Source organism: Pongo pygmaeus, chromosome 2 (assembly GCF_028885625.2).
Source record: "Pongo pygmaeus isolate AG05252 chromosome 2, NHGRI_mPonPyg2-v2.0_pri, whole genome shotgun sequence".
NCBI classification, from domain to species: Eukaryota; Metazoa; Chordata; class Mammalia; order Primates; family Hominidae; genus Pongo; species Pongo pygmaeus.
Window position 1 is genome coordinate 192,985,886 of NC_085930.1, and position 27,265 is coordinate 193,013,150.

At 43.5% G+C, this 27,265-nt stretch overlaps 1 protein-coding gene across 18 annotated transcripts in view; it reads left to right on the forward strand.

Moving 5' to 3' along the window:
* Window positions 1-27,265, forward strand: part of YEATS2 (YEATS domain containing 2) — a 110,285-nt gene that overhangs the window by 76,359 nt on the left and 6,661 nt on the right. For 15 of the 18 annotated variants that reach the window (XM_054479991.2, XM_054479992.2, XM_063662467.1 and 12 more), the window contains 8 exons: window positions 7,903-8,079; window positions 12,567-12,750; window positions 19,677-19,805; window positions 20,598-20,696; window positions 21,851-21,953; window positions 22,834-22,907; window positions 24,683-24,762; window positions 25,356-25,557. In XM_054479991.2, the coding sequence (XP_054335966.1) occupies window positions 7,903-8,079; window positions 12,567-12,750; window positions 19,677-19,805; window positions 20,598-20,696; window positions 21,851-21,953; window positions 22,834-22,907; window positions 24,683-24,762; window positions 25,356-25,557 (1,048 nt within the window). Of the gene's footprint in view, window positions 1-7,902; window positions 8,080-12,566; window positions 12,751-14,903; window positions 15,294-19,676; window positions 19,806-20,597; window positions 20,697-21,850; window positions 21,954-22,833; window positions 22,908-24,682; window positions 24,763-25,355; window positions 25,558-27,265 lie in introns of those variants that run through there. The other 3 variants (XM_063662476.1, XM_054479993.2, XR_008501392.2) reach the window with 2 other exon arrangements.

Sequence of the window (27,265 nt, forward strand, 5' to 3'; positions counted from 1 at the left end):
AGTGGTCGCTCACGTCTGTAATCCTAGCACTTTGGGAAGCCAAGGTGGGTGGATTGCCTGAGGTCAGGAGTTGGAGACCAGCCTGGACAACATGGCCAACATAGTGAAACCCCGTCTCTACTTAAAGTACAATAACTAGCCAGGCACAGTGGTGTGCGCCTATAGTCCCAGCTACTCGGGAGGCTGAGGCAGGCGAATCGCTTGAACCCGGGAAGCGGAGGTTGCAGTGAGCCGAGATCGTGCCATTGCACTCCACCCTGGGTGACAGAGCAAGATTCTGTCTCAAAAAAAAAAAAAAGAGAAAGAAAGAAAATGAACAATAAAAAATATAGAAAAACAAAAATGAATCTTGAGGTTTGGGAAAATATAAGTAGAATGAGAAAATTAAGGCCCCAGGTGTTATTCTCATATGCAAACACTTAAGATATCTTGCACAATTAAAAAAAATCAAGGTATAAATGTGATAGCAAAGACAAAATGAGAAGCATGGTCAGTTTTAAAGTCACACTATTTGTGAGAAAGAAAAAACGCATATTTCTTTAGAAGAAACAAAGCTTTCTTGACATTTTGTTGTAAAATTTCTCCAGAGGGGTTTCACGTAGAAGATCCAGAATGGGCCAGTTTCAGCTATAGTATCCAGACAGTGAGTGAGTAGCTGGGATTACAGGCATGCACCACCATGCCCAGCTAATTTTGTGTTTTTAGTAGAGACGGGGTTTCTCCATGTTGGTCAGGCTGGTCTCCAGCTCGTGACCTCAGGTGATCTGCCCACCTTGGCCTCCGAGAGTGCTGGGATTACAGGTGTGAGCCACGGTGCCTGGCCTTGTTTAGAATTTTTGCAAGGGATACTGGTCAGTAGTTTTCTTAGTAATTTCTGTCTGGTTTGGTATCAGGGTAATACCAGTCTCATAAAATGAAGTGGAAGCTTTTCCTTTCTTTTCTCTTTATTGGAAGAGTTTATATAGAATTGGTACTATTTCTTAACTGTTTAATTGAATATACCTGTAAAAGCCATATTAGCCTGGAGTTTTCCTAATTGAGAAGGTTTTTTATACTACTGTTTTAAACTACAGTTTCAGTTTATTTACTAGATACAGGACTGTTCAGGTTGTTTATTTCTTTTCTTTTTATATCTATTTTTTGAGACAGAGTCTTGCTCTGTTGCCCAGGCTCTTGAGTTCAAGCAGTTCTCCTGCCTCATCCTCCCGAGTAGCTGCGATTACAGGAGTTCACCACCACGCCCGGCTAATTTTTGTATTTTTAATAGAGGCGGGGTTTCACCATGTTAGTCAGGCTGGTCTCGAACTCCTGACCTCGTGGTCTGCCCGCCTCGGCCTCCGAAAGTTCTGGGATTACAGGCACAAGCCACCACGCCCAGCCCGTTTTCATTCTTGCTTTTGGTAATTATGTGTCCTCTTTTTATTGATTAGTCTAGCTAGAGGTTTATCAGTTGTATTGATCTTTTCAGATTACCAGCATTTGGTGTCCTAATTTCATTTTTGTCGAATGTCCTTACCCATGTTAAACAGATACAAGGCCCTGCAGTTCACTGTAGGCAGTTCTTCTAAATCTTCCTCAGATTTCATACCTGCTTGTGTTGCAGCAGTGCACAGGTGAGACAGTTCCTGTTGCCCCTCCCTCCTTGCAGGGACTGACTATCTTTAATCTTCAGATTACTTGGCTACTTTGAGATTGCAGCCCTCCAATATGTTTCAAAAAAATAAGATTTTGTTGTGTATTCAGCCTTTTCTTGTTAGGGTAGGAGCAACCGTGCTTTATAGCCCTCTGTTTCCTATGTGGAAGCAAAAGTCCCTGACCAACGGATTTTAACTTGACAGAGAAAACTTTATTTTTATTTATTTATTTATTTTTTTAATATATTTTTTTGAGACGGAGCCTTGCTCCATCGCCAGGCTGGAGTTCAGTGGCATGATCTTGGCTCACTGCAGCCTCCGCCTCCTGGGTTCAAGCAATTCTCCTGCCTCAGCCTCCCGAGTAGCTGGGATTACAGGCGCCCACCACCATGCCCAGCTAATTTTTGTATTTTTACTAGAGACAGGGTTTCACCATGTTGGTCAGGATGATCTCGATCTCTTGACCTCGTGGTCTGCCTGCCTCAGCCTCCCAATGTACTGAGATTATAGGCGTGAGCCACCGCACCCGGCCTTTACTTTTGTTTTTTTAATTTTTTATCTTTCTGACTCAAGATCTAACAGAAAACTTTAAATTGCTGTGGTTTCAGATTGCATAATACAACTAAACTTGAAGAAACTTCCACTTGTTGAGCTTTAGTGTAGTATCAGAGAAGAGTAACAACAGTATTTGAAAGAGCTGTTAAAATACTCTTCCCTTTTCCAACTACATATGTGGATCTATCTCAAACCAACACAGCAAGCACCACAGGCCACAGGAAGGAGGAAGCGGGGGGCTCAGGGCATGGAGAACGCTGGAAACTGAATAGAACTGGCTGCTCTTGCCGCAGTACCCAACACGTCACCCTTCTGGTTGCCTCAAACTTCTGCTGTCTCCAGATGTGGAGCATATCTAGCGTGTTTCCACGCTTCTGTGGCAGATTCTACTGGTGTGTCCCACGTAAGGCTTTTATCACTTGGGGAGGCTTTCTTCTGCAGCCTCTTGTCTGTTTTTCATAGTTGCTTGTCCACTGTTGGGCTCCTCAACTAGTTTTTGAACACAACCAGTAGAATATATTTATTTATTTTTGCCTTTTCTGGTTTTTTTGGACTTGGTGCTGAGAGTATTGCTGTCCACAATGAAGATAAAATGGCACAAATGTTTATGCAGTGAACTCTGTGGCAGCAAAATACATAAACTGCAAAGACTATTAGGAATATGAGGAGAATTTGATGAAACTACAGTCACAGAGAAGAATTTTAACATGTCTCTCAGCATTTAGCTAATCAAGTGGATAAATCTTTTTTATTATAAAAGATTTGTATTGGAATAACACTACTAACAGGCTTAATTCTGTATCATTGAGACACAGAATACACATTTTGCTTGTATGTCTATGGAACATTAACAAATTGATTATATACTTGGCCACAAAGAGAATCTCTTAGTATATTTCAAAAGTAGCATCCAATGTGCTTCATTCTGTTACTCAATAAAGTCAAATCAATAACAACCAAAAAAACTTGGAAATTAAAATACTCTTCTAAATTCTTGGATTAAAAAAATCCAAATAAATTACGGATGATTTAGCTGTTAATACAAATGACAATTTCATTAGGTTTCTCCAGAGAAACAGAACAAATATAATATATATAGATATTAAGAGGAAATTTCTTATGAGAATTGTCTTCTGTGATTATGGAGACCAAGGAGTCCCATGACATGCTGTTAGCAGGCTGGAGACCAGGCAAGCTAGTGGTGTGATTCAGTCTGACTACAAAGGCCTGCAAACTGGTGGGCCGTGGGAGTGAGGGGCACACTGGCATTAAGTCCTGGAGTCTGAAGGCCTGAGAACCAGGAGCTGTGATGTCTAAGGGTAGGAGAAGATTGATGTCTCAGCTTAAGAAGAGAGAGAGAGAATTCGCCCATTGTCCGCCTTTTTGTTCTATTCAGGTCCTTGCCAGATTGGATGATGTCTGCCCACGTTGGCGAGGGCGGATCTTCTTTACTCTGTCTGCTGATTCAAATGCTGGTCTCTTGCAGAAATAATATTTTACCAGGTATCTGGGCATCCCTCAGCCCACTCAAGTTGACATAAAATTAACCATCACAACAGTACTTCATATTAAAACCTATGGAAACTACCCAAACCAGGCTCAAGAAAATTCAAAGCTTTAAATGCTTTTTCCTTTTAGCCCCGCATCCTTAAAGATATAATAAAATAATGCATAGATCATAAGCGTAGATCTCCAGCCTGGCGACAGAATAAGACTCTGTCTCAAAAAAAAAAAAAGAAACTACCTGGGCCATGGTGGCACGTGCCTGTGGTCCCAGCCATTCAGGAGGCTGAAGTGGGAGGATGGCTTGAGAGTTTGAAGTTGAGGCTACAGTGAGCCGTGATGGTGCCACTGCTCTCCAGCCTGGGCGACAGAGCAACACCCTGTATTAAAAAAAAAAAATTTATTTTTCTATCACCGTTTTTCTGTTTCTTTCACCATAGATTAGCTTTTGTCTTTCTTGAACTTCATGTCAGTGGAATTATATAGTATGTAGTCTTTTATGTCTAGCTTCTGTTATTCAACGTAATGTTTCCAAGATTAATCTATATGTGTGTTAATCGTTTATTCTTTTTTATTCTTGAGTTAATTTTTTAATTTTTTTATTTTTTTGAGATGGAGTTTCGCTCTTGTTGCCCAGGCTGGAATGCAGTGGCACGATCTCGGCTCACTGCAACCTCCGCTTCCCAGGTTCAAGCATTTCTCCTGCCTCAGCCTCCCGAGTAGCTGGGATTACAGGCAGTCGCCACCAAGCCTGGCTAATTTTGTATTTTTAGTAGTGACGAGGTTTCTCTATGTCGGTCAGGCTGGTCTTGAACTCCAGACCTCAGGTGATCCACCCGCCTCAGCCTCCCAAAGTGCTAGGATTACGGACATGAGCCACCACGCCCGGCCAATTCTTGAGTTTTTTAATTTTTTTATTTTTTGAGATGAAGTCTCGCTTGTGTCCCCCAGGCTGGAGTACAATGACGTGATCTCGGCTCACTACAACCTCCGCCTCCTGGGTTCAAGTGATTCTCCTGCCTCAGCCTCCTGAGTAGCTGGGATTACAGGCACCTGCCACCATGCCCAGCTAATTTTTGTATTTTTAGTAGAGACAGGGTTTCACCATGTTGGCCAGGCTGGTCTCGAACTCCTGACCTCAGGTGATCCACCTGCCTCAGCTTCCCAAAGTGCTGGGATTTCAGGCGTGAGCCACCGCACCCGGCCAGAGTTATTCTATTTTTGTTCCATGAGTCCACTTTCCTGTTGATGGACATTTGGATTATTTCCAGGTTTTTTTTTTTTTTTTTTTTTTTTTGCTGTCATGGATAAAACTGCTATAAATACTCTTATACAGATATTTTTCTGCGGAACAGCCTGATCATAGGGTACATATATGTTTATAAGAAGTTGACAAATGGTTTAGTAAAATGGTTGTACTGTTTGACTATCCCAGAGTAATAGGAAGTCTGATTCGCTCTACATCCTCACCAACACGGAGGATTGTCATTCTTTTTAATTTTAGCCATTGTTGTGAGTGCAAAGTCATATCTCATTGTGGTCTTTATTTGCATAAAGCTCCAATGCAAATTATGCCATGGCTGTTACTTGTGGAATCTAGTCATAACTTTTTCAGATACTGCTAGCTGTGTGACCCTGGTAAAGTCACGGAGCTTAAATTAATCTCTTCATCTCTAAGACAGGACTAAAACCTACCCTATACAGTTAGTGAAAATAATGACTTACGATGACATAAGGTATGTACAAGTGCTTTCTGTTCTTCCTGGCACATACTAAGATCTCAGAAACTGATAAATGGTGTCTGCTTGTGGAGTGCATTAATTTGGGACACTGAGCAGTCACTTAGACCAGATTTCAGCAAACTACAGCCAAGGCTTCCTGTTTGTGTTGTTGCTGCTGTTTTTTATAATTTCAACTTTTATTTTAGATTCAGGGGGTACATGTGCAGGTTTGTTACCTGGGTATATTGCATGATGCTGAGGCTTGGGGCATGATTGATCTTGTCACCCAGGGTGTGAGCATTGTACCCAATAGTTTTTTAACCCTTCCCTCCCTGCCCTGTGTCATAGTCCTCAGTGTCTATTGTGGCCATCTTTGTGTCCACATTTACCCAATGATTAGCTCCCACTTGTAAGTGAGAACATGCAGCCTTTGGTTTTCTGTCCTGCATTCATTCACTTAGGATAATGGCCTCCAGCTGCATCTGTGTTGCTTCAGAAGAAATGATTTCTTGCCTTTCCATGGCGGTGTGGTATTTGATGTTGTACCCAGTCCACTACTGAAGGGTACCTGGTTTGATTTCATGTCTTTGCTATTGTGAATAGTGCAGTGATGGACATAGGGGTGCATGTGTCTTTTTAGTAGAATGATTTCTTTTCTTTTGGATATATACACATGGATTGCTGAGTCAGATGGTAGTTCTAAGTTTTTTTGTTTTGTTTTTGAGACAGGGTCTCACAGTCACCCAGGCTGGAGTGCAGCACCCTCGACCTCCTGGGCTCAAGCAGTTCTCCCATCCCAACCTCCCAAGTAGTTAGGACTACAGTCCTGTGCCACCATGGCCAGCTAACTTTTTATTTTTGTAGTGACAGGGTCAAGGTTGCCCAGGCTGGTCTTGAACTCCTGGGCTGAAGTGGCCTTCCAAAGTGCTGGGATCACAGGCATGAGCCACTGCACCCAACCTTTGTTTTTCTGTTCTTTGAGAAATCTCCAAACTGCCTTCCACGGTGGCTGACCTAACTTACATTCCCACCCACAGTGTGTAGGGCTTTCCTTTTCTCTACAGCCTATATCTGGTGTGAGATGATATTGTGGTTTTGATTTGCATTTCTCTGGTGATTAGTGATATGGAGCATTTTTTCATGTTTGTTGGCTATTTGTATATCTTTTTTTGGAGAAATGTCTGTTCATGTCTTTTGCCCACTTTTTAATGAGGTTTATTTATAATGAGGTTTATTTGCTTGTTAAATTAGGTTCCTTATAGATTCTGGATATTAGACCTTTGTCGGATGCATGGTTTATGAATCTTTTCTCCCATTCTGTAGGTTGTCTCTACTCTGTTGATAGTTTCTTTTGCTGTGCAGAAGCTCTTTAGTTTAATTAGGTCCCGCTTGGTTTTCCTTTTTGTTGCAATTGTTGTTGATGCTTCCTGTTTTTTGTAAGTAACATTTTATTGGAACACAGCCACACTCATTTTATGCTGTAATCATGGAGCCGAGGAGTTGCAACAGAGGTCCTATGGCCTGAAAGCCAAAATTGCATACTCTTGCCATTAAAAAAAAAAAAAAAAAAAAAAGGCTGGGCGCAGTGGGTCACGCCTGTAATCCCAGCACTTTGGGAGGCTGAGACGGGCAGATCACCTGAGGTCAGGATGAGACCAGCCTGGCCAACATGGAGAAACCTTGTCTCTCCTAAAGGTACAAAATTAGCCAGGCGTGGTGGCACATGCCTGTAATCCCAGCTACTCGGGAGGCTGAGGCAGGAGAATCGCTTGAACCTGGGAGGCGGAGGTTGCAGTAAGCCAAGATTTTGCCACTGCACTCCAGCCTGGGTGACAGAGTGAGACTCCGTCTCAAAAAAAAAAAAAAAAAAAAAATTAACCAGGTGTAGCACATGCCTGTAATCCCAGCTACTCGAAAGGCTGGGGCCGGAGGATCACTTGAGCCCAGGATTTCGAGGCTGCAGTGAGCTGTGATTGTGCCACTACACTCCAGCCTAGGTGACAGAGCAAGACCCTGTCTCTAAAAAAATAAAATAAAATAAAAAATATGTGATTTGTAAATGGTTCTCCAGTACTAAAATGCTAAGCCTATATCTAATTTAGAAGACCATTAACCTTACCCATTTAAATCTGGCCCTGTCTAGGGTTGATTTTCATGTTTAAAGATTATACGTACATTTAAGAGCATGTTGTAATCAAGTATTTTGAAAACAAGTGACCTGTTATCTTTGAAGATACTGCTGCCAAATAGTAACTTGCAAATGCGTTTATTTACTTGTTCTATATTGGGGTAAAGGGATATTTATAGGTGAAAGGTCATAAAATTTGGAGCTTGTTAGAAAGGTGCGTGAACACCTCATGTAGGTTTGATTGGTAAGACTTTCTTGGATATTCTCCAAGTCTTGAGGCGTATCTCAACTGTCAGTAAGGAATGAGTTATGTCTATTATCCAAGGCAACATGGTTATTTCTGCCCATTTTGTTTCCGCAGGCAGCCCACGGAGGACAGGCATCTCTAATGAAAATATCCGATAGCACCTTGAAGACTGTGCCAACCACCTCACAGCTCTCAAAGCCTGGAACCACAATGCTGAGAGTAGCAGGAGGGGTTATCACAACTGCCACTTCTCCAGCTGTGGCCCTCTCAGCAAATGGTCCTGCACAACAGGTGAGAAATAGCATGTCAGTAGAGAATCCTAATGAGACATGAAAGTGGTGTAGATACAAGGAAGATGTCCAGCAGGCATACCAGTGGACCTTTTAAAAATACTCAACTATTGCTTTTTTTTTTTTTTAAAGAAATATTCACATACCATAAAAGTCCCCATTTTGTATATACAGTTCAGTAGTGCTTGTCATTCACATGGTTGTGCAACTGTGATTACCATCATCTAATCCCAGAACATTTTATCATCCCAGAAAGAAGCCCAATACCCATCAGCAGTCACTCCCATTCCACCCTTCTGTAGTTCTAGGCGACCGCTGACCTACTTTCTTTGGATTTGCCTATTTTAGACATTTCATATAAAGGGAGTCATATAACATGTCCTTTTGGGTCTGCTTCTGATGCTTAGCATTACTTTGCAGAGTTCATCCACGTTGTGGCTTGCATCAGTACTCCTTTTCATGGCTGGATAATACTCAGTTTGATGGATATACCATATTTTGTTTATCCATTCATCAGTTCATGGGCACTTGGATTATTTTCTACTTTTTGACTGTTGTGAATAATGCTGCAGTGAATATTTGTGTACCGGTTTTTGTATAAACACATTTTTATTTCTCTTGGCTGTATACCTAGGGATGGAATTGCTGGATTATATGGTAACTTTTTTTTTGTTTTTTGAGATGGAGTCTCGCTCTCTCGCCAGGCTGGAGTGCAGTGGCGAGATCTCAGCTCACTGCAACCTCCATCTCCGGAGTTCAAGCGATTCCCTTGCCTCAGCCTCCCAAGTAGCTGGGACTACAGGCACGCACCACCACGTCCGGCTAATTTTTTGTATTTTAGTAGAGATAGAGTTTCACCATGTTGGCCAGAATGGTCTCAATCTCCTGACCTCGTGATCCACCTGCCTCAGTCTCCCAAAGTGCTGGCGTTACAGGCATGAGCCACTGCGCCCGGCCTATGGTAACTCTTTTTAACATTGTGAGGAACTGCTAAACTGTTTTCCCAAGTGGCTACATAATTTTAGATTCCCACTAGCAATATACAAGGGTTCCAGTTTTTCCACAACTCACCCAAACTTGTTCTTGTCCTTTTTTTTTATTATAGCTATTGTAGTGGGTGTAAACTAGTATCTCAATGTGGTTTTGATTTGCAATTCCCTGATAGTTAATGATATTGAGCATCTTTTCATGTATTTATTGGCTATTTGTATATCTTTTATCCATTTACATCCTTTGCCCATTTTTTAGTTGGTTGTCTTTTAATCGTTGAAGTGTAGGAGTACTTTATATATTCTAGATATGTGTCTTACCAGATTTGCAAAAATTTTCTCGCACTCTGAGCTGTCTTTTTACTTTCTTGATAGTATTGAACCACAAAAGTTTTAAATTTTGGTTTTCATTCCTTTTTAAAATTTTTAAATTAGGCTGGGCGCAGTGGCTCATGCCTGTAATCCCAGCACTTTGGGAGGCTGAGGAGGGTGGATCACGAGGTCAGAAGATCAAACCATCCTGGCTAACAAGGTGAAACCCCCGTCTCTACTAAAAATACAAAAAAAAAAATTAGCCGGGCATGGTGACGGGCACCTGTAGTCCCAGCTACTCAGGAGGCTGAGGCAGGAGAATGGCATGAACCCAGGAGGCAGAGCTTGCAGTGAGCCGAGATTGCGCCACTCCACTCCAACCTGGACAGCAGAGCGAGATTCCATCTCAAAAAAAAAAAAAATTAAATTATTATGGGTACATAATCAATGTGGATATTCACAGAGTACATGTGATGTTTTGATGCAGGCATACAATGCATAATAACTGCATCAGGGTAATTGGGGTATCTGTCACCCTAAGCATTTATCTTTTTTTTAAACCAATTGTACTCTTTGTGACTATAAAATATATAAGAAATTATTGTGAATTTTTGATCACCCTGTTGTGCTATCAAATACTACATCTTACTCATCCCTTCTAACTATTTTTGTACCCATTAACCATCCCCACTCCCTCCCTCCCTGCTGCTGGCCTTCCCACCTTCTGGTAACCATCATTCTTCTCTCTGTCTTCATGGGTTCAGTTGTTTTAATTGTTAGCTCCCACATGAGTGAGAACGTGTGAAATGTGTCTTTCTGTGCCTGGCTTATTTCACTTAACATAATGTCCTCCGGTTCTATCCATGTTGCAAATGACAGGATTTCATTCTTTCTTATAACGGAATAATATTGTATTGTGTGTATGTACCACATTTTCTTTATCGTTCACCTGGTGATGGACACTTAGGTTGATTCCAAGTCTTGGCTATTGTGAATAGTGCTGTAATAAACATGGGAGTGCAGACGTCTCCTCGTATACTCATTTCCTTTGTTTTGGGTATATACCTAGCAGTGGGATGTGGAGCATATGGTAGTTCTATTTTCAGTTTTCTGAGGACCCTCTATACTGCTCTCCATCATGATTGTACTAACTTACATTCCCACCAGCAGTGTACGAGGGTTCCCTCTTCTCCACATCCTCGCCAGCCTTTTGGATGAGAGCCATTTTAACTGGGTGGGATGCTTTCTCATTGTAGTTTTGATTTGTGTTTCTCTGACAATTAATGACATTGGGCATTTTTTTTTATATGCCCGTTGGGCCATTTATGTGTCTTCTTTTGAGAAATGTGTGTTCAGATCTTTTGCCCATTTTCAAATGAGATTGTTTGGCTTTTTTCTGTAGAGTTGTTTGAGCTTCTTCTATATTCTGATTATTAATCGCTTGTCAGATGTGTATGTAGTTTGCCAGTATTTCCTCCCATTCTGTGGGTTGTCTCTTTGTTGATTGTTTTCTTTGCTGTGCAGAAGCTTTTTAACTTGATGTGATCCCATTTATACATTTTTGTTTTGGTTGCCTGTGCTTTTGAGGTACTACTCAGGAAATCTTTGCCCAAACCAATGTCCTGGAGAGTTTCCCTAATGTTTTCTTGTAGTAGTTTCATAGTTTGATGTCTTAGATTTAACTCTTTAATCCATTTTGATTGCATGGTGAGAGTTAGGGGTCTAGTTTCATTCTTCTGCATAAAGATATCCAGTTTTCCCAGCACAAGTCTTTAATAAAGTCCCAACTTACCTATTTTTCTTTTATTGCTTTTTCTTTTGATGTCACATCTGAGAAACCATTGCCTAATCCAAAGCCACAAAATTCAAGCCTATGTTTTCTTCTAAGTTTTATGCATTTAGCTCTTATATTTAGGTTTCAGATTCATTCGAGTTAATTTTTTTTTTTTTTTTTTTTTTTTTTGAGACAGAGTCTCGCTCTGTCACCCAGGCTGGAGTGCAGTGGCGTGATCTTGGCTCACTGCAACCTCCACCTCCTGGATTCAAGCAATTCTCCTGCCTCAGCCTCCTGAGTAGCTGAGACTACAGGCACCCACCACCACGCCCAGCTAATTTTTTTTTTTTTTTTGTATTTTTGGTAGAGATGAGGTTTCACCATGTTAGCCATGATGGTCTTGCTCTCCTGACCTTGTGATCCACCCGCTTTAGCCTCCCAAAGTGCTGGGATTACAGGCATGAGCCACCACGCCTGGCCGCTCGAGTTAATTTTTGTACATGGTGTGAGGTAGACAGCAAACTTTATTCTTTTTTATGTAAATATCCAGTTGGCCTAGAAACATTTGTTGAAAAACCATCTCTCAATCGTCTTGGAAGCCCACAGACTTGAATGATGTAGCTTGACTTCTCAAGCTTCATCTCCTGCAGCTGCTGCTTCTCCTGTGCCTCTTCACGAGTGATACCACTCTGCTTTGCAGCTTCTTGAACATACAGTGTTCTTTCATGCCTCACCAACTTCCTACATACTCTGCCAAGAAACACTGTCATCTCTCCCTTTCTCTGTCTTAAATCTGGAAGATTCCTCTAAAGTGCCTAATGTTTTACCTGAAGCTTTTTCCTGTACCCTCCTGTTTCTATTCATAGACAGAAGCAGTGCCTTTCTTCTTGGTTGTGTTGGTGACATTTGCCTGTGCTTGCCATAGCATCATCATACTTAGATGACTGTTTCCTTGGTTGCTTTTATCTCAGAGCCTGAGCACTTAACCATTATGCCGGCCATATAGTAGATGTTTGTTGAATGAAGTGACAGACTTTAAAACATTGTCATGTGTTCTTAATAAAGCTCATTTTTAGTCCATGTGTATATTCTGAGAGTATGTCCTCCTAGTTTTTTGGTGATGAAGTTGCCTTTATAAAGGGATATAATAGGTGGTGAATTTTAAAAATATGATGACCCTATGATACTTCCTTGTCTTAAATTTTTTAAATTTTCTTGGTCTGTGAAATGTAAAAGTATAGGAACCACTGAACTAGAGAAGTAATCTTTTTTAAATGGTATGGCATTTACTAAGTAGTCACTGACACCTAATAGATGATATTTAGTGTGTGTGCTGTGTGGCCATCACCGCTCTCAGTCAGTCACTCTGCTTTCTTCCTGAACTGTGTTGTTTCTGGCCCCATGGGTGAGCAGTCTGAGGGAATGGCTTCCGTGTCTTCATCTACGGTCAGTTCTGTAACGAAAACTTCTGGGCAGCCGCAAGTGTGTGTGAGCCAGGCCACCGTGGGAACCTGCAAGGCTGCCACCCCCACCGTTGTCAGCGCCACGTCCCTGGTGCCCACACCAAACCCCATCTCTGGGAAAGCCACGGTATCTGGTGAGTTGCATGGTGATATAATTTCTCTCTCTTTTCTCTCGTAGGCTAGAATATTTTTGGAGGATCTTTTTTGTTTGTTTGAGATAGCATGTCACTCTGTCACCCAAGCTAGAGTGCAATATCACAATCTCGACTCACTGCAGCCTCTGCCTTCCAGGCTCAAGCCATCCTCCCACCTCAGCCTGTTGAGTATCTGGGACCACAGGCACATGTCACCACACCCAGCTAATTTTTTGTGTTTTTGGTAGAGATGGGGTTTCACCATGTTGCCCAGGCTGGTCTCGAACTCCTGAGCTCAAGCGATCCACCCACCTCAGCTTCCCAAAGTGCTGGGATTACAGGCGTGAGCCACTGTGCCCAGCTATTTTTTGGAGGGTCTTAAGCAATATTTTGTATGGTAAATTGTTAAAAGTAATTAACCCAGCAGCATTTTCTGAACAGCTGCTTTTTAGATGAATTATTTTTGTTTAAAAATCTACATATCAGATTTTGTCTGAGACTTTAAATTATCATTTGAAAGTTACTATTTGAATTTTTGAATGATATAATAAACCCTTAGCCACACAGAACCCTACTGGGTATTTTAGCTTTTTTTATAACATAATTTTGTGGAGAGCCAAGAGTTTGCTTTCCTTAAAGTACTAATTTCTTTTTTCCTATAATCAGTGTTGAATAGAATTCACTGTAAAATGTATACCTTTTTTTGCTTTCATAAACAAAGTATATAAAATATATCTTAGCCTTGATGACTCCAAGTCATAATTTTTAACATTAATTATTATCTTGGCTAGTGTTAGAGTGATAGGCTGGAGATCCAGTAAGAGCTATGCTGTCTTTGTGCCTGCACTAGAGGGCCTCAGAAAAGTGTACCTTTTGTTTCTGAGTAACAGAGAGCACACATCCTGAGACCAGATTGCCTTAGTTGAAGTGATTTGCTTCAGTTTCTCAGCTGTAAATGAGATTGATAATAATACCTACTTAATAAGGTTGAGAGGTTTAAATGAGTTTGTAATATATCAGTGCTTAGAATACTGTCTGGTGTGTAGTGGCCATTATATAAACAGTTGCCACTGCCATTATCATGTGTGATCATTTTTGTTGTTAGTCCATAATCCTTTATCTGCAATTCTAAAATCCCAAAAGCTGTGAAAACCAAAGATTTTATTATTTTTTTAAATTTTACTTTAAGTTCTGGGATACATGTGCAGAACGTCCAGGTTCGTTACCTAAGTATACATGTGCCATGGTGGTTTGCTGCACCTGTCAACCCATCATCTAGGTTTTAAGCCCCACATGCATTAGGTATTTGTCCTAATGCTCTCCCTCCCCTTTCCCCCCATCCCGCAACAGGCCACGGTGTGTGATGTTCCCCTGTCTGTGTCCATGTGTTCTCATTGTTCAATTCCCACTTACGAGTGAGAACATGTGGTGTTTGGTTTTCTGTTCCTGTGTTCGTTTGCTGATGAGAATGATGGCTTCCAGCTTCATCCATATCCCTGCAAAGGACACGAACTCATTCTTTTCTATGGCTGCAAGATTATATTATATTGTATTATTATTATTTTTTTGACGGAGTCTTGCTCTGTCGCCCACGCTGGAGTGCAGTGGCATGATCTCGACTCACTGCAACCTCTGCCTCCCGGGTTCAAGCGATTCTCCTGCCTCAGCTTCCCAAGTAGCTGCCTCAGCTTCCTGATTACAGGCACCCGCCATCATGCCTGGCTAATTTTTGTAGAGACAGAGTTTTACCATGTTGGCCAGGCTGGTCTTGAACTCCTGACCTCAGGTGATCCGCCTGCCTCGGCCTCCCAAAGTGCTGGGATTACAGGCATGAGCCACCATGCTTGGCCAGAGATTTTATTTTTTATAACTAATTTTAGGGCACAATTTGACCTCCATTGACAGCCTGTTTGTATTACTTAATGTGAGTATTTGTGTGTTTTGCCATAGAATATTGATGTGTTTGATTACATCATACTGTCTCAGCTGCCAGGAAGCTAATATAATATATGGCTTTGCTTCTCAAACTTGAAAGATCAGTTTTGTTTTTGTTTTTCTATAATCTGGTATAGATACTTCTGTAAAATATAATAAAAATGTCGCAGCACTATCGAACTGTTAAAGTTTCTAAATACTGTATTATCTTGTTTCAGATTGATACCAACCAGCATATGGCTGGCACTGGTCTACCGGAAAAACTGAATATCACCGAGATACACACACACACTCACGCATGCACACACGCGTGCAGACACACCCCTTACTACCTTTGGATAAGAGGCTGTGGATGTTGTTGTCATTACTATTATTGCTTCATTCATGTGTAGCTCCACACCAAGCCCCTTGTGTCTTGTTGTTTGGATAGAGAACAAAAAATTAAGGCTGATTGTATTTTTCTCTTGATTTCTACCTCCCTGTTAAAATTGGCCAACTTCTAGTATAGGGAGTGCTTGTTCTCTACTAACTGAGTGTTTTATTTGAGGCCATGTGTTGGATACTGGAGTAGAAATTGTAGAAATAAAAGGAATTATTATAATAATGAATACCCTTCCCTTGTCTCTTTTCTGATCATGTTTTTGGCGTGCAGTAGATGAAGTCTCCCTGCTGTAAGTTCTACTTTCCTAAGATGCTGCTGATGGAACTTTCTGTATCACATTTTCTTTCTTTCTTTCTTTTTTTTTTTTTTGAGATGGCATTTTGTTCTTGTCGCCCAGGCTGGAGTGCAGTGGAACAATCTTGGCTCACTGCGACCTCTGCCTCCCGAGTTCCAGCGATTCTCCTGCCTCAGCCTCTTAAGTAGCTGGGATTACAGGCATGTGCCACCACATCCCACTAATTTTTGTATTTTTAGTAGAGATGGGGTTTCACTATGTTGACCAGGCTGGTCTCGAACTCCCAACCTCAGGTGACCTGCCCACCTCGGCCTCCCAAAGTGCTAGGATTACAGGCGTGAGCCACCACATCCAGCCCACATTTTTCATAAAAGGATCAAACTATTTCCTACTTAAAACCAGCAGTTTTTCAATTAAGTTTTTTTTTGTGCATCGTAAACTGCATTAAACAAGGTCTCATTGGGACAGAAGCTGTGTGAGCGAGGGAGAGAGCTTAAGGAGATTCCATCAGAGCACGCAGGGCCTGTGTGGGGTGTTGGAACTTTGACTCTGGAGGAAGCCACTGGAGGGTTGTAAGCTAAGGTGGAATATGATCTGCCTTACCTTTTAAGAGGATCATTGGTGCAGTATTGACAGTACTTTCTGGGGCACAAGGTGGAAGCAGGGAATGGACGAGGAAGTAGACGCTAAGAAAGAAAATTTGATGATGTATCAGGGAACTCTGGCCAGACAAGGATTTTTCCCAGAAGTGCAGGGCATGAACTGCCAATTTCAAAAGGCACAGTGTAAAGAAATTGAAAATTTCAGAAATTACATTATCATTGAGCTTCTCAGTGGCAGTGCTAGAAGCTAGCATACTGCTGCTTTTCAAAATGCAAGAACATTATTTTCAGTCTAGAATTCTCTAGTCAAGGAGATCATTACAGAGTGAGGGTAGAACTATTTCTGACAAAGTTTGAAATGTATTTCCTGTGTACCTTCTCCAAAGACATTCCTAAAATATGGGATGGGGTTATGTCCCAGTCAGCTGTTGTAGGGTGAAAATATTCTAAGTGGAAAAAATGCGTGACCGGCCGGGGGCTGTGGCTCGCTGCCACTGCTCAGCATCATGAGAGAGGTACAGTTTCTACTGAGTGCCTGTCGCTTTCATACCGTGCCAAAGTCAAAAACTCCAAAGTCAACCATTGTAAGGGAACATCTGTATAGGGAAGAAAGGGTATATAAGTGCCTTAAAGGGGGCACTTTTTAAGGCATTTATACCTTTTCTGGGCCCCATCTAGGAGCTAGATTTGACTTTGACTTTGGGGGAAGCCACTGAAGACTCCACCTAGGGGTCGGGTGCGGTGGCTCACAACTGTAATCCCAGCAGTTTGGGAGGCCAAGGCAGGCAGATCGCTTGAGCTTGGGAGTTTGAGACAAGCCTGGGCAATGTGGCAAGACCCCATTTCTTAAAAAAAAAAAATTAGCTGGGCATGGTAGTTGTGCCTGTAGACCCAGCTACTCGGGAGGCTGAGATGGGAGGATCACTTGACCCTGGGCGGTCGAGGTTGCAGTGAGCCATGATTGCTCGCATCACTGCACTCCAGCCTGGGTGAAAGAGCAAGACACTGTCTCAAAAAAAAAAAAAGAAAACCATCTACCCTAATAGTAAATCAGTAGGTAAAATTGAAAATTGATGAATCAAGACCTACAGTGTATACATTCCTTTTTAAATTATTTTTATTTTATTTTTAGAGCAGAGTCTTGCTCTGTTACCCAGGCTGGAGTGCAGGGGCGTGATCATAGCTCATTGTAGCCTTTGAACTCCTGGGCTCAGGCTGTCCTCCCGCCTCAGCCTCCCTAATGGCTGGTACTACAGGGGCATGCCACCACACGGGACTAATTTTTTTTTGTTTTTTTCTTAGAGACGTAGTCTTGCTTTGTTGCCAAGGCTGGTCTCAAACTCCTGGCCTCAACCAGTCCTCCCTTCTTGGCCTCCCAAAGTGCTGGGGTTACAGGTGTAAGCTGCTGCACCTGGCCCTACACATTCTTTTACATATACTGAGATAAACATTAATAAAAAGAACCGAAAGGGATTAAAGTGGATACCAGTAGGGAACTAGATGAAAATAGGGAGGTGGAATGGGGGTTGGCTATGTAGTTATAAGCCTTATAGTACTTTTTAACTTTTCAGCTGATGAGCATGCATAAAAATACAGGAACTTCAGATCATTGTTAAACTCCTCAAGATCATGTCTCAGGAAGTATTACTACCTGACTGATTTAACGCTCTTCTATTCCAAAGAAAGATTTTGTTTATTTAAGGCCTTGTTCTAGAAAGTAAAATTTAAGATTATTCCTTTCCTTAGCTCAGACCAGCTGCTTTCCGGTGCCTTAAAGTATCTTTAGCTCATGATGCTGGTGTTTTTTTTTTGAGATGGAGTTCCGCTCTTGTTGCCCAGGCTGGAGTGCAATGGCATGATCTCGGCTCACTGAAACCTCCGCCTCCCGAGTTCAAGTGATTTTACTGCCTCAGCCTCCCAAGTAGCTTGAATAACAGGCACCTGCCACCATGCCCGGCTATTGTTTTTGTATTTTTAGTAGAGACAGGGTTTCACCATGTTGGCCAGGCTGGTCTCGAACTCCTGACCTCAGGTGATCCACCTGCCTCAGCCTCCCAAAGTGCTGGGATTACAGGCGTGGGCCACCGTGCCCGGCCACTGTTTTTAAGTAGTTCTTAAATCGTGTCTGTATTGTTTGTGCCTTGCATGCTCCTTCACAGTAAAGGCCCTTCGTGATTTTTTAAATGGCCCTCTGAATGCCTAGAACAGTTTTACGTGGAAATGGGAATATAGAAATCACCTTTAAGATAAAATGAGAGAAGGTGATCCTTTCTAAAACGATAGAGAACATCTGATGTTTGAAAAACGGGCTACTGCACAGAGCTAGGAAACGATGAGGTGTGGTGTGTAGACAGATGGACATACTAGATACGTAGGGACAGTGGGAAGGAGATGCGCATACATTGGGACCAGATTAAAATGGACCCTGAATGCTTGAAGCTAATTTTGGAAATATGTTTTAGGCAGTCAGGAGCCAGCATAGGTTTTTAAGTAGGAGAATGACAATGTTTCACATGAAAACATGGAATTTTATATCCACAGCTATGTACAAAATCCAAAATTTTGTACACATAAGAGCTATGTGCAAAATAAATTGTCATAGAAAACAAACACGGAAGAGTACTGTCTGAAAACATTAGTATTGATTTTCTCTGTGGTAGGACTTTGGGTGACTTTTTATCCTTTTTACTAGCAAAAATGTGTTACTTCGTGGTTGTGGGACTAGGATACTTTCAGTCATTATGGCCAGGCACAGTGGTTCACATCTATAATCCCAGTGCTGGCCAGGCGCGGTAGCTCACGCCTGTAATCCCGGCACTTTGGGAGGCCTAGGTGAGTGGATCACTTGAGGTTAGGAGTTCAAGACCAGCCTGGCCAACATGGCGAAACACTGTCTCTACTAAAAATACAAAAATTAGCTGGGCGTGGTGGCATGCGCCTGTAATCCCAGCGACTCGGGAGGCCTAGGCAGGAGAATCGCTTGAACCTGGGAGATGGAGGTTGCAGTGAGCCGAGATGGCGCCATTGCACTCCAGCCTGGGTGACAGAGCCAGATCCAACTCCAAAAAAGAAAGAATCCCAGTGCTTTGGGAGGCCGTGGTGGGAGGATCGCTCGAGGCCAGGAGTTTCAAGACCAGCCTGGGCAACAAAGCAAGACCCCATCTCTACAAAAACAAATTAAAAATTAGCTGTGTGTCATGGTATGCCTGTATACAGTCCCAGCCACTCTGGAAGCTGAGACAGGAGGATCACTTGAGCCCAGGAGTCAAGGTTACAATGAGCTATGATCGTACCACTGCACTTTTCAACCTGGGCGACAGCCTGTCTCTAACAATATAAATAAATAAATAAATAAATAAATAAATAGGGGCCGGGCACCGTGGCTCATGTCTGTAATCCCAGCACTTTGGGAGGCCGAGGCAGGAAAATCGCTTGAACCTGGGAGGCAGGGGTTGCAGTAAGCCGAGATCGCGTCAGCCTGGGTGACAGAGTGAAACTCCATCTAAAAAAGTAAATAAATAATTATTGTCATGCCGATGTTTTATTGTGAAATCTGCAGCATCTGTTGTCTCCTGCTTCTCGTTCTTTTTTTACTAGAAGGTTAAATGTCCTGGGAACTTCCTCTGTGACAAAATATGGGTGGCACAGAGGATAAGAGACTTCCCCGAAGCACCTGACCTTCAGCTTGGCCTTATCTTCCAATTTGTTCTAGGACTGTTAAAGATTCACTCCAGTCAGTCCAGTCCCCAGCAGGCCGTCCTGACGATTCCCAGCCAGCTCAAACCACTCAGCGTAAACACATCTGGAGGGGTGCAGACAATCCTGATGCCTGTGAATAAAGGTGAGTCCCTTGCCCACGGGCTGTCTGTGCTGTGGCCACCTCCACGTCTCCCCGCATTTACCAGGTGGTGACTGCTCTGCCCGTGTACAGCCACCCTTCAACTGTCAGGGTATTCCCAGCGCCTTGAACGCTAGGGCACCAACGCCAGGACTCAAAACCCAAATGTTCGTTGGCTTCTAAATAGCTGCCCTTATCTAGAGTTGAGGGGGAACATTTTAAGTGTTTATAAGAATTTACATTAATTGGATTGTTGTTTTCCTTTCCTTTTCTTTTGAGACAGAGTTTTGCTCTGTCACCAAGGCTGGAGTGCAGTGGCAAGATCTCGGCTCACTGCAACCTCCGCCTCCTGGGTTCAAGCGATTCTCATGCCTGAGCCTCCCGAGTAGCTGGGACTACAGGCGCATGCCACCATGCCTGGCTAATTTTTGTATTTTTAGTAAAGATGGGGTTTCACCATGTTGCCCAGGCTGGTCTTGAACTTCTGACCTCAGGCGATCCACCCGCCTCGGCCCCCCAAAGTGCTGGGATTACAGGTGTGAGCCACTGCGCCTGGTCTGGATTGTTTTTTTCTTAGTTTAGTGACAGGCTCCCGTTTCTACAGTTGAAGATACATCTCAGTTACCCTCATACCTAATAATCGCCCACTATTTAAAAGGGACTTTGCAATTCCTGTTGTCCTCAAGTTGCCTTTGTGCTGTTAGTCTAATGTGGGGTTGTCACCTGGAAGTAGATCACCTTCATTAAAAATAATTTTTGTATTTGTTATATCCCTCCCTCCTTTTTTCCCTTTAGTGGTTCAGTCATTTTCTACCAGCAAGCCACCTGCCATTCTGCCTGTAGCTGCCCCAACTCCAGTTGTCCCCAGCTCTGCTCCAGCAGCTGTTGCAAAAGGTACGTAGGATCTCACAGAGTTCTTGTCCAGAAGTTTTGTTATTTATCTTTTTTGTTGTCGTTCACGTTCTCTCCTGATGTCCAGAAGTTTTATCAGGACATTACCATAATCTGAATCTTTTGAATTTTCAGCATTTGCGAATCAGTCACTTGGCAAATATGTCCTAAATGCTCATATGGTAGACTTAACATTGAGGGAAACACAGAGATGTATAAAGGATCATTTCTGCCCTTCAGTAATTTATAATCAGGTTGAAAACAATTGCTGTAGACAGCAAACAATCATTGATAAACACAAGACATTTGGCCAGGGAAATGACTGCTGAAATATTGCAGCTTGGGATGTCTGATCAGGGTTGGCAGGGGGTGTGGAGAAGGGCAAGACTTTGTACTGAGTATGGATTATAACCTGGACTTTAAAAGAGTAGAGGTTTTTTAGCTGTGGGGAGTCAAGGGGTATGCCAGATTAAGGGTACAGGAGAGACAAACACTCAGCTTCCCCTATGGGGAAGTGGCCAGTTAGAGGGACTCATTTGGGGAGTATAGTTGTGGTAAAGGAGGTTTAGGTAGGGGCCAGACTTCGGCGAGCTGGCAGTGGGAGACATTCCTGCCCACAAGAGTAGATCAGGTTAGCACGGATTAGAGCAACACGTGTGACATTGATAACATCAGTGTCCAAGCACAGGGGATCTGATTTTTGCTTTCTGCCGTATGTCTCAGAACACTAAGATAATGCTGAAAGTTGATAAACTAGCTGGAGAGATGATATTGAAAAGGTCCCAGTATTAGAACTTAGAACAAACCAGCATTGTACTTCAGAGTAGCATTGTTAAATCACATGTGTGGGGAGGGGGGTGAGGAATCTTACATAGCAGTGTGGGTGGCCCTTTAAGAAATATCTCAGGAGCCATTTTATTGCCCCCACCCTGTCATGAGGCTGGAGTTGTCCCCCCTGAGACCCAGGCTAACAGTTCTTCCCTTGTCTGATGACCCTGAGATGATAGGAGCCATCTCAGTCCCCTGGCTGTGTCCCCACAACAGCTGGAGTGGCAGTTTCCTTGCTGAGCTTCACTGCAAGAGCTTTGTTTGTGCCTGCACGTGTCCTTCCACCGCTGACCCCTAACAGCTGCCTCTTTGTTGCTCTTCCCTTGTAGTGAAGACCGAACCAGAAACACCTGGGCCAAGCTGCCTCTCTCAGGAGGGTCAGACAGCAGTGAAAACAGAAGAAAGTTCTGAGCTGGGAAACTATGTCATTAAGTAATTCTTCCAATCTTTCCTAAAGGAATTCCGCTTCAGGTGTTTGTCACGCCTGTGACAGCTGAGTATGTGCAGAGTTGTATGTGTAGCTCTAAGCCCTTGACGGGAGGAACTGTCTGGCCCTGTGCAGTGGACAGGTGTTACCACTTGATGCACAGCTGAGGGTCATCATTTTATACAGTGATGTGACTGGAGGTGACACTTGATTTTTAGCCTTAGAAGCCTCAGATGGGATTAGACCTCCCTTCACTTGAGGTTGCCAACGTGGGCTTTCTCTGCTGAGCCCGTGGGCACAAAATTTCTCCTGTTGCCATCACTCAGGTGTGTATACACTTTGTGACTGGGTGTCCACACACCTGCCTCATCTTAGCTGCCTCTTCATGGGCTATATACACTCTTTGCTTCTTCTAAAAATACTTCCTGAGGTTTCCTAATTTCTAAATCAGGAAGCCACTTCTGACCAGCTACTTTTAAGTATCTCAGACTGCTGGGGACAATAGAAACTTAGCCACTCTAACATGGTAGATGGAGGCGTGAACTGTAATAACCCTAAGACGGGTATACAGAATTTTTCTCCCCTAGTAGCAGTCACATTGCAAAAAGATTATATTGCTGTTGAATTTTAAGGTGTAGATTAAATGTCTGTAATACGTGCATAATCTTCCATTCCTGGGATCTTAGTCTTGACATTTTCTTTTTAAGCATAGAACACCCTTCCTTTACAAAGAAGGTAATCTGTGGAAGGAAAGACATGCTAATATGATGGTTTTACATTATAATTCCCTCAGAACGGAATATATCCATTAAGTACATGGCATATATGTGGCTATAGAAACTGCTACATGTATTTATTGCCTTAATTTTTTTTTATCCCTCTCAGGATAGACCATTTAGAGACTATCCAGCAACTCCTAACCGCAGTAGTAAAGAAGATTCCATTAATCACTGCAAAAAGTAAGACAATTACACTGAACATAGGGGTGCATTTTTGAAAGCTGTGAACTTAAGGTATTGAGTCAACTGAAATCACTTGGGATTATAAATTAATATTGATATGGCAGTTACCTTATAAGGTTTCAGCTAGAGATACAGCTCATTTGCAAGGGTTTTAGAATTCACATCCAGTTAGTTTTTTATTCTTTTTACTGTGTTGATCTGTAGAAGGAATGTTTTACATTTTTCATATGTAAATCATAGATTGTTTTGTATGCAGTTAAAACTCTGCACTAGCATTTGGCGTTTATCAGTGAGGAAAGCATTTAGCGTTTGCCTGCAGTGTACCAGGTCCTGTGCAGGCTGGGTACGTTCACTGTCTCATATAATCCCAGCCTCCTGCGTGATAGCTGGTGTCATCTCCACTTAGAGATGAGGAGACTGAGGATAAGCAGGGTTGAATAACTTGCTCGAGATCACAGAGCCACGGGTCGTGAAACAGGATACAAACCTGGTTGTTTGACTCTAAGACCATTCATCTTTCCTCTGAAACTCAGTATTGCACACTATAAAAATGCAGTTTTTAAGACTTCCCAAAGTGGCGTGCTGTGTCACTGCCCATCGTTAGCTAGACTGAGTAAATTGCTGCTTAGCCCCAGTTGTTTTGACAGAATCAATAGCCCTTGCTGAGGGGCCAGCAGCCTGCGGACACAGGAGCATGCTCATGGGCAAGACCACCATGCACACTCAGAGGGAAGCCACAAGGCAACCTCCACGCCACTCAGATTTGTAGGGCTCTGAACACATAACGCCAGGTACAGACCACCTACTTATTTTTTCCAACTGTAATAGCAAAGCAGTAATCTCTTTCTCTAAGGTAAAGTTTGGGGGATCATTTTGATGTATCTCAGAGTAAACTCTTGGTAACAGTTTCCCAGCCTAACACAAGAAATTCAAGCAAAAAAACTCTCTCATATATATGTGTGTGTGTGCGTGCGTGTATGTATATACGTGTATTATATACTTGTGTGTATATAATACACACAAGTATATAATACACGTATATACATACACGCACGCACACACACACACATATTTTTCTCTCTCCTTAAAAAATACAGAATGTAAGAGCTGGAAGGTAGTTCAGAAACCATCTTCCCAGCTTTCTCAATTTATAGATGAGAAAACTGAGCTGGGCGTGGTGGTTCACGCCTGCAATCCCAGCACTGGGAGGTTGAGGCGGGCGGATCACCTGAGGTCAGGACTTTGAGACCAGCCTGGTCAACATGGTGAAACCCCATCTCTACTAAAAATACAAAAATAGCCAGGCATGATGGTGCGTGCCTGTAGTCCCAGCTCCTCGGGAGGCTGAGGCAGGAGAATCGCTTGAACCTGGGAGGCAGAGGTTGCAGTGAGCTGAGATCGCGCCACTTTCACTCCAGCCTGGGGGACAAAGTGAGACACCATCTACCACAGCCACCTTGTGAGTTAATGGCGGGTCCAGGGCTCCTAGTGGAGCACCAGTTCCACAGACTTTAATAGCCTGTGGCAGTGATTACCTTCTCTGCCAAAGAAGCAAAGTTCCCAAGAAGGTGTGTTGCTTTGAGTACACACGACAAGACGCCTTCTCTTCTGAGGAGACACCCTCCTGTGTTAGGCTGCATCTGAGCTTGCCCAGTAAGGGACATACATGCAATAAAGAGGTCTGAAGAAGTGACTGGCTTGCCTCCAGCAAATGACGTGTGGTTGGAATCGTAAGAGCTTTATTCAGGCTTTGCTGGGTATGTGCATTCTAGGTGAAGATGCCAGCTGCTTTTCTGCAAAGTCTGTGGAGCAGTACTATGGCTGGAACATTGGAAAAAGGAGAGCCGCTGAGGTAACCCACGTCAGCCTGTTTGACACACAGGCAGAAACGCCTGTCCATTCTGGCTGCCTCCAGAAACCTTGTCTTATGGAACAGGGATACAGATTGCAGCATATTTTGTTGAAATATTTGATGGCAGAATATTTTCCTCAGTTAAAAAAAAATCTCATTTTTCAAAGACCTATACCAGCTGACTTTCAGGCCTGCCTTCTTTTCCTGCACTGGTAGAAACATGCCTCACAGTTTCTAAATTTTTTTCCGAGTTTCAGAGTTGTGAATGAACTCGAGTATCGAGTCCTTAGAGTGGGAACGTGCTGTGGCCGGTTTAGGGGAAGTTGGGGTAGGAGGGAAAGTGGGAGATTGCAGGTGGAAACCAGGTGAAGATCCTTAAAGGCCAAACCTAGGAGTTGCTGTTTTATTGTATAAGCATTAGGGAGCCGGTAGAAGTTCTACTCTTTTTTAAGTGGGGAGTAACACAACCAGATTTTTTTTCTTTAAAAAAAAATTCTAACAGTTTAAGTTAGGATGGTGATTTATGGTTGCATGATATGTAGTTAAGTGGAAGGATTTGATTATGGTTCCAAAAGAAAATTTTTTTTTTTAAGTGGCAAAGAGCAATGACAATGCGAAAAGTCTTACAAGAAATCCTGGAGAAGAATCCGAGATTTCACCACCTGACTCCCCTCAAAACCAAGCACATTGCTCACTGGTGCCGCTGTCATGGCTATACCCCACCGGACCCTGAGAGCCTGAGGAATGACGGGGACTCCATCGAGGACGTGCTGACCCAGATCGACAGCGAGCCCGGTAAGCCTTCAGTGGCACTGCCCAGAGCGCCCGGCAGCCTGGGGGCATTTGCTGAGGTAGAGAGAGGTGAGGACTTGGAAGAGGTGCTGTAGAGAACAAGAGCCTTTCCTACCTCCTGCCGTGTCCTTCGTGGGACCGTGCAGTCCCCGTGGAGCTGTTTGTAGCCAGGTATCTCAAGTGTTGTGCCCCAGCCACACACGTTCCGGCCCGTGCCATGCAGCAGGCACACACTGTTCACTCAGGAGTCCCTGCTCGGCATCATTTCTTCTTTGAAGACTTAATCCATCTCCTTTCCTGCAGATTGAAGCGGCTTCCCCATCTTTTGTGACCTTAGGGACCCCCCCCCCCATGTCCCAGTTAAGTTTGTGCTACTTCTGTGAAGATGAGGCCCATGTCTCATCTGTTACTTTATCTCCAAACCCAGCTCAGAGGACACCACCCAGTGTGGGAGGCACTTGTGAAAACTAGTAGTGTTGCAGGTGAAATGAATTGCTTTATGGTAAAAATACAGAGCACTGGGCTGGGCGCGGTGGCTCACGCCTGTAATCCCAGCACTTTGGGAGGCCAGGGCGGGTGGATCACGAGGTCAGGAGTTCAAGACTATCCTGGCTAACACACTGAAACCCCATCTCTACTAAAAAAAACAAAAAAAATTGGCCGGGTGTGGTGGCCACACGCCTGTGGTTTCAGCTACTCAGGAGGCTGAGGCAGGAGAATTGCTTGAACCAGGGAGGCAGAGGTTGCAGTGAGCCGAGATCGTGCCACTGCACTCCAGCCTGGGCAACAGAGCAAGACTCCGTCTCAAAAAAAAAAAAAAAAACACACACAACAAAAATAGACCACTGCTGCAGGGCCATGGGGTGTAGGAGCAAGGGATTAAAGGTATATAGGTAGAAGAAGCATTTTGAGTTTCACCTCAAAGAATAAGAAAGGTTGGGCTGGGTGTAGTGGCTCATGCCTGTAATCCCAGCACTTTGGGCATCAAGGCGGGAGGATCACTTGAGCCCCTAGGAGTTTGAGACCAGCCAGGGCAACATAGGACCTTGTCGCTACAAAAAATGCAAAAATGACCCGGGTGTGGTAGCTCGCCTGTAGTCCCAGCTACTTGGGTGACTAAGGTGAGAGGGGTCACTTGAGCCCAGGAGGTTGAGGCTGCAGTGAGCCATGAGCACGCCACTGTACTCCAGCCTGGGCAACAGAGCCAGGCACTGTCTCAATAAAATAAAAAGCAAGGTTCTCTGCCCCCAGCCCCATTTATATAGAAAAACAGAAGCTCCACCTCCCTGTCCAAGGAAACCTGGAGCACAGAGGTGGGGTTCCTTTAAGACTCAGGGCCGGGCTCAGTGGCCTCCCACTTTGGGAGGCTGAGGCAGGATTGTTTGAGCCCAAGAGTTCAAGACCAGCCTGGACAACACGGTGAAACCTTGCCTCTACAAAAAATGCAAAAATTAGCCGGGCATGGTGGTGCATGCCTGTAGTCCCAGCTACTCGGGAAGCTGAGCAGGGAGGATTGCTTGAGCCCAAGAGGTTGAGGCTGCAGCGAGCTGTAATCATGCCACTCCTCTCCAGCTTGGGTGACAGCGCAAGACCCTGTCCAAAAAAAAAGGGGGCAAGTCCCGTTTTTGCCATTAAGCTTCTCGAGAGCCTAATGCAGGATGGCCTTTCCTTTCTCTCATCTCCTGCAGTGCTTAATATCAGCAGCATGAGG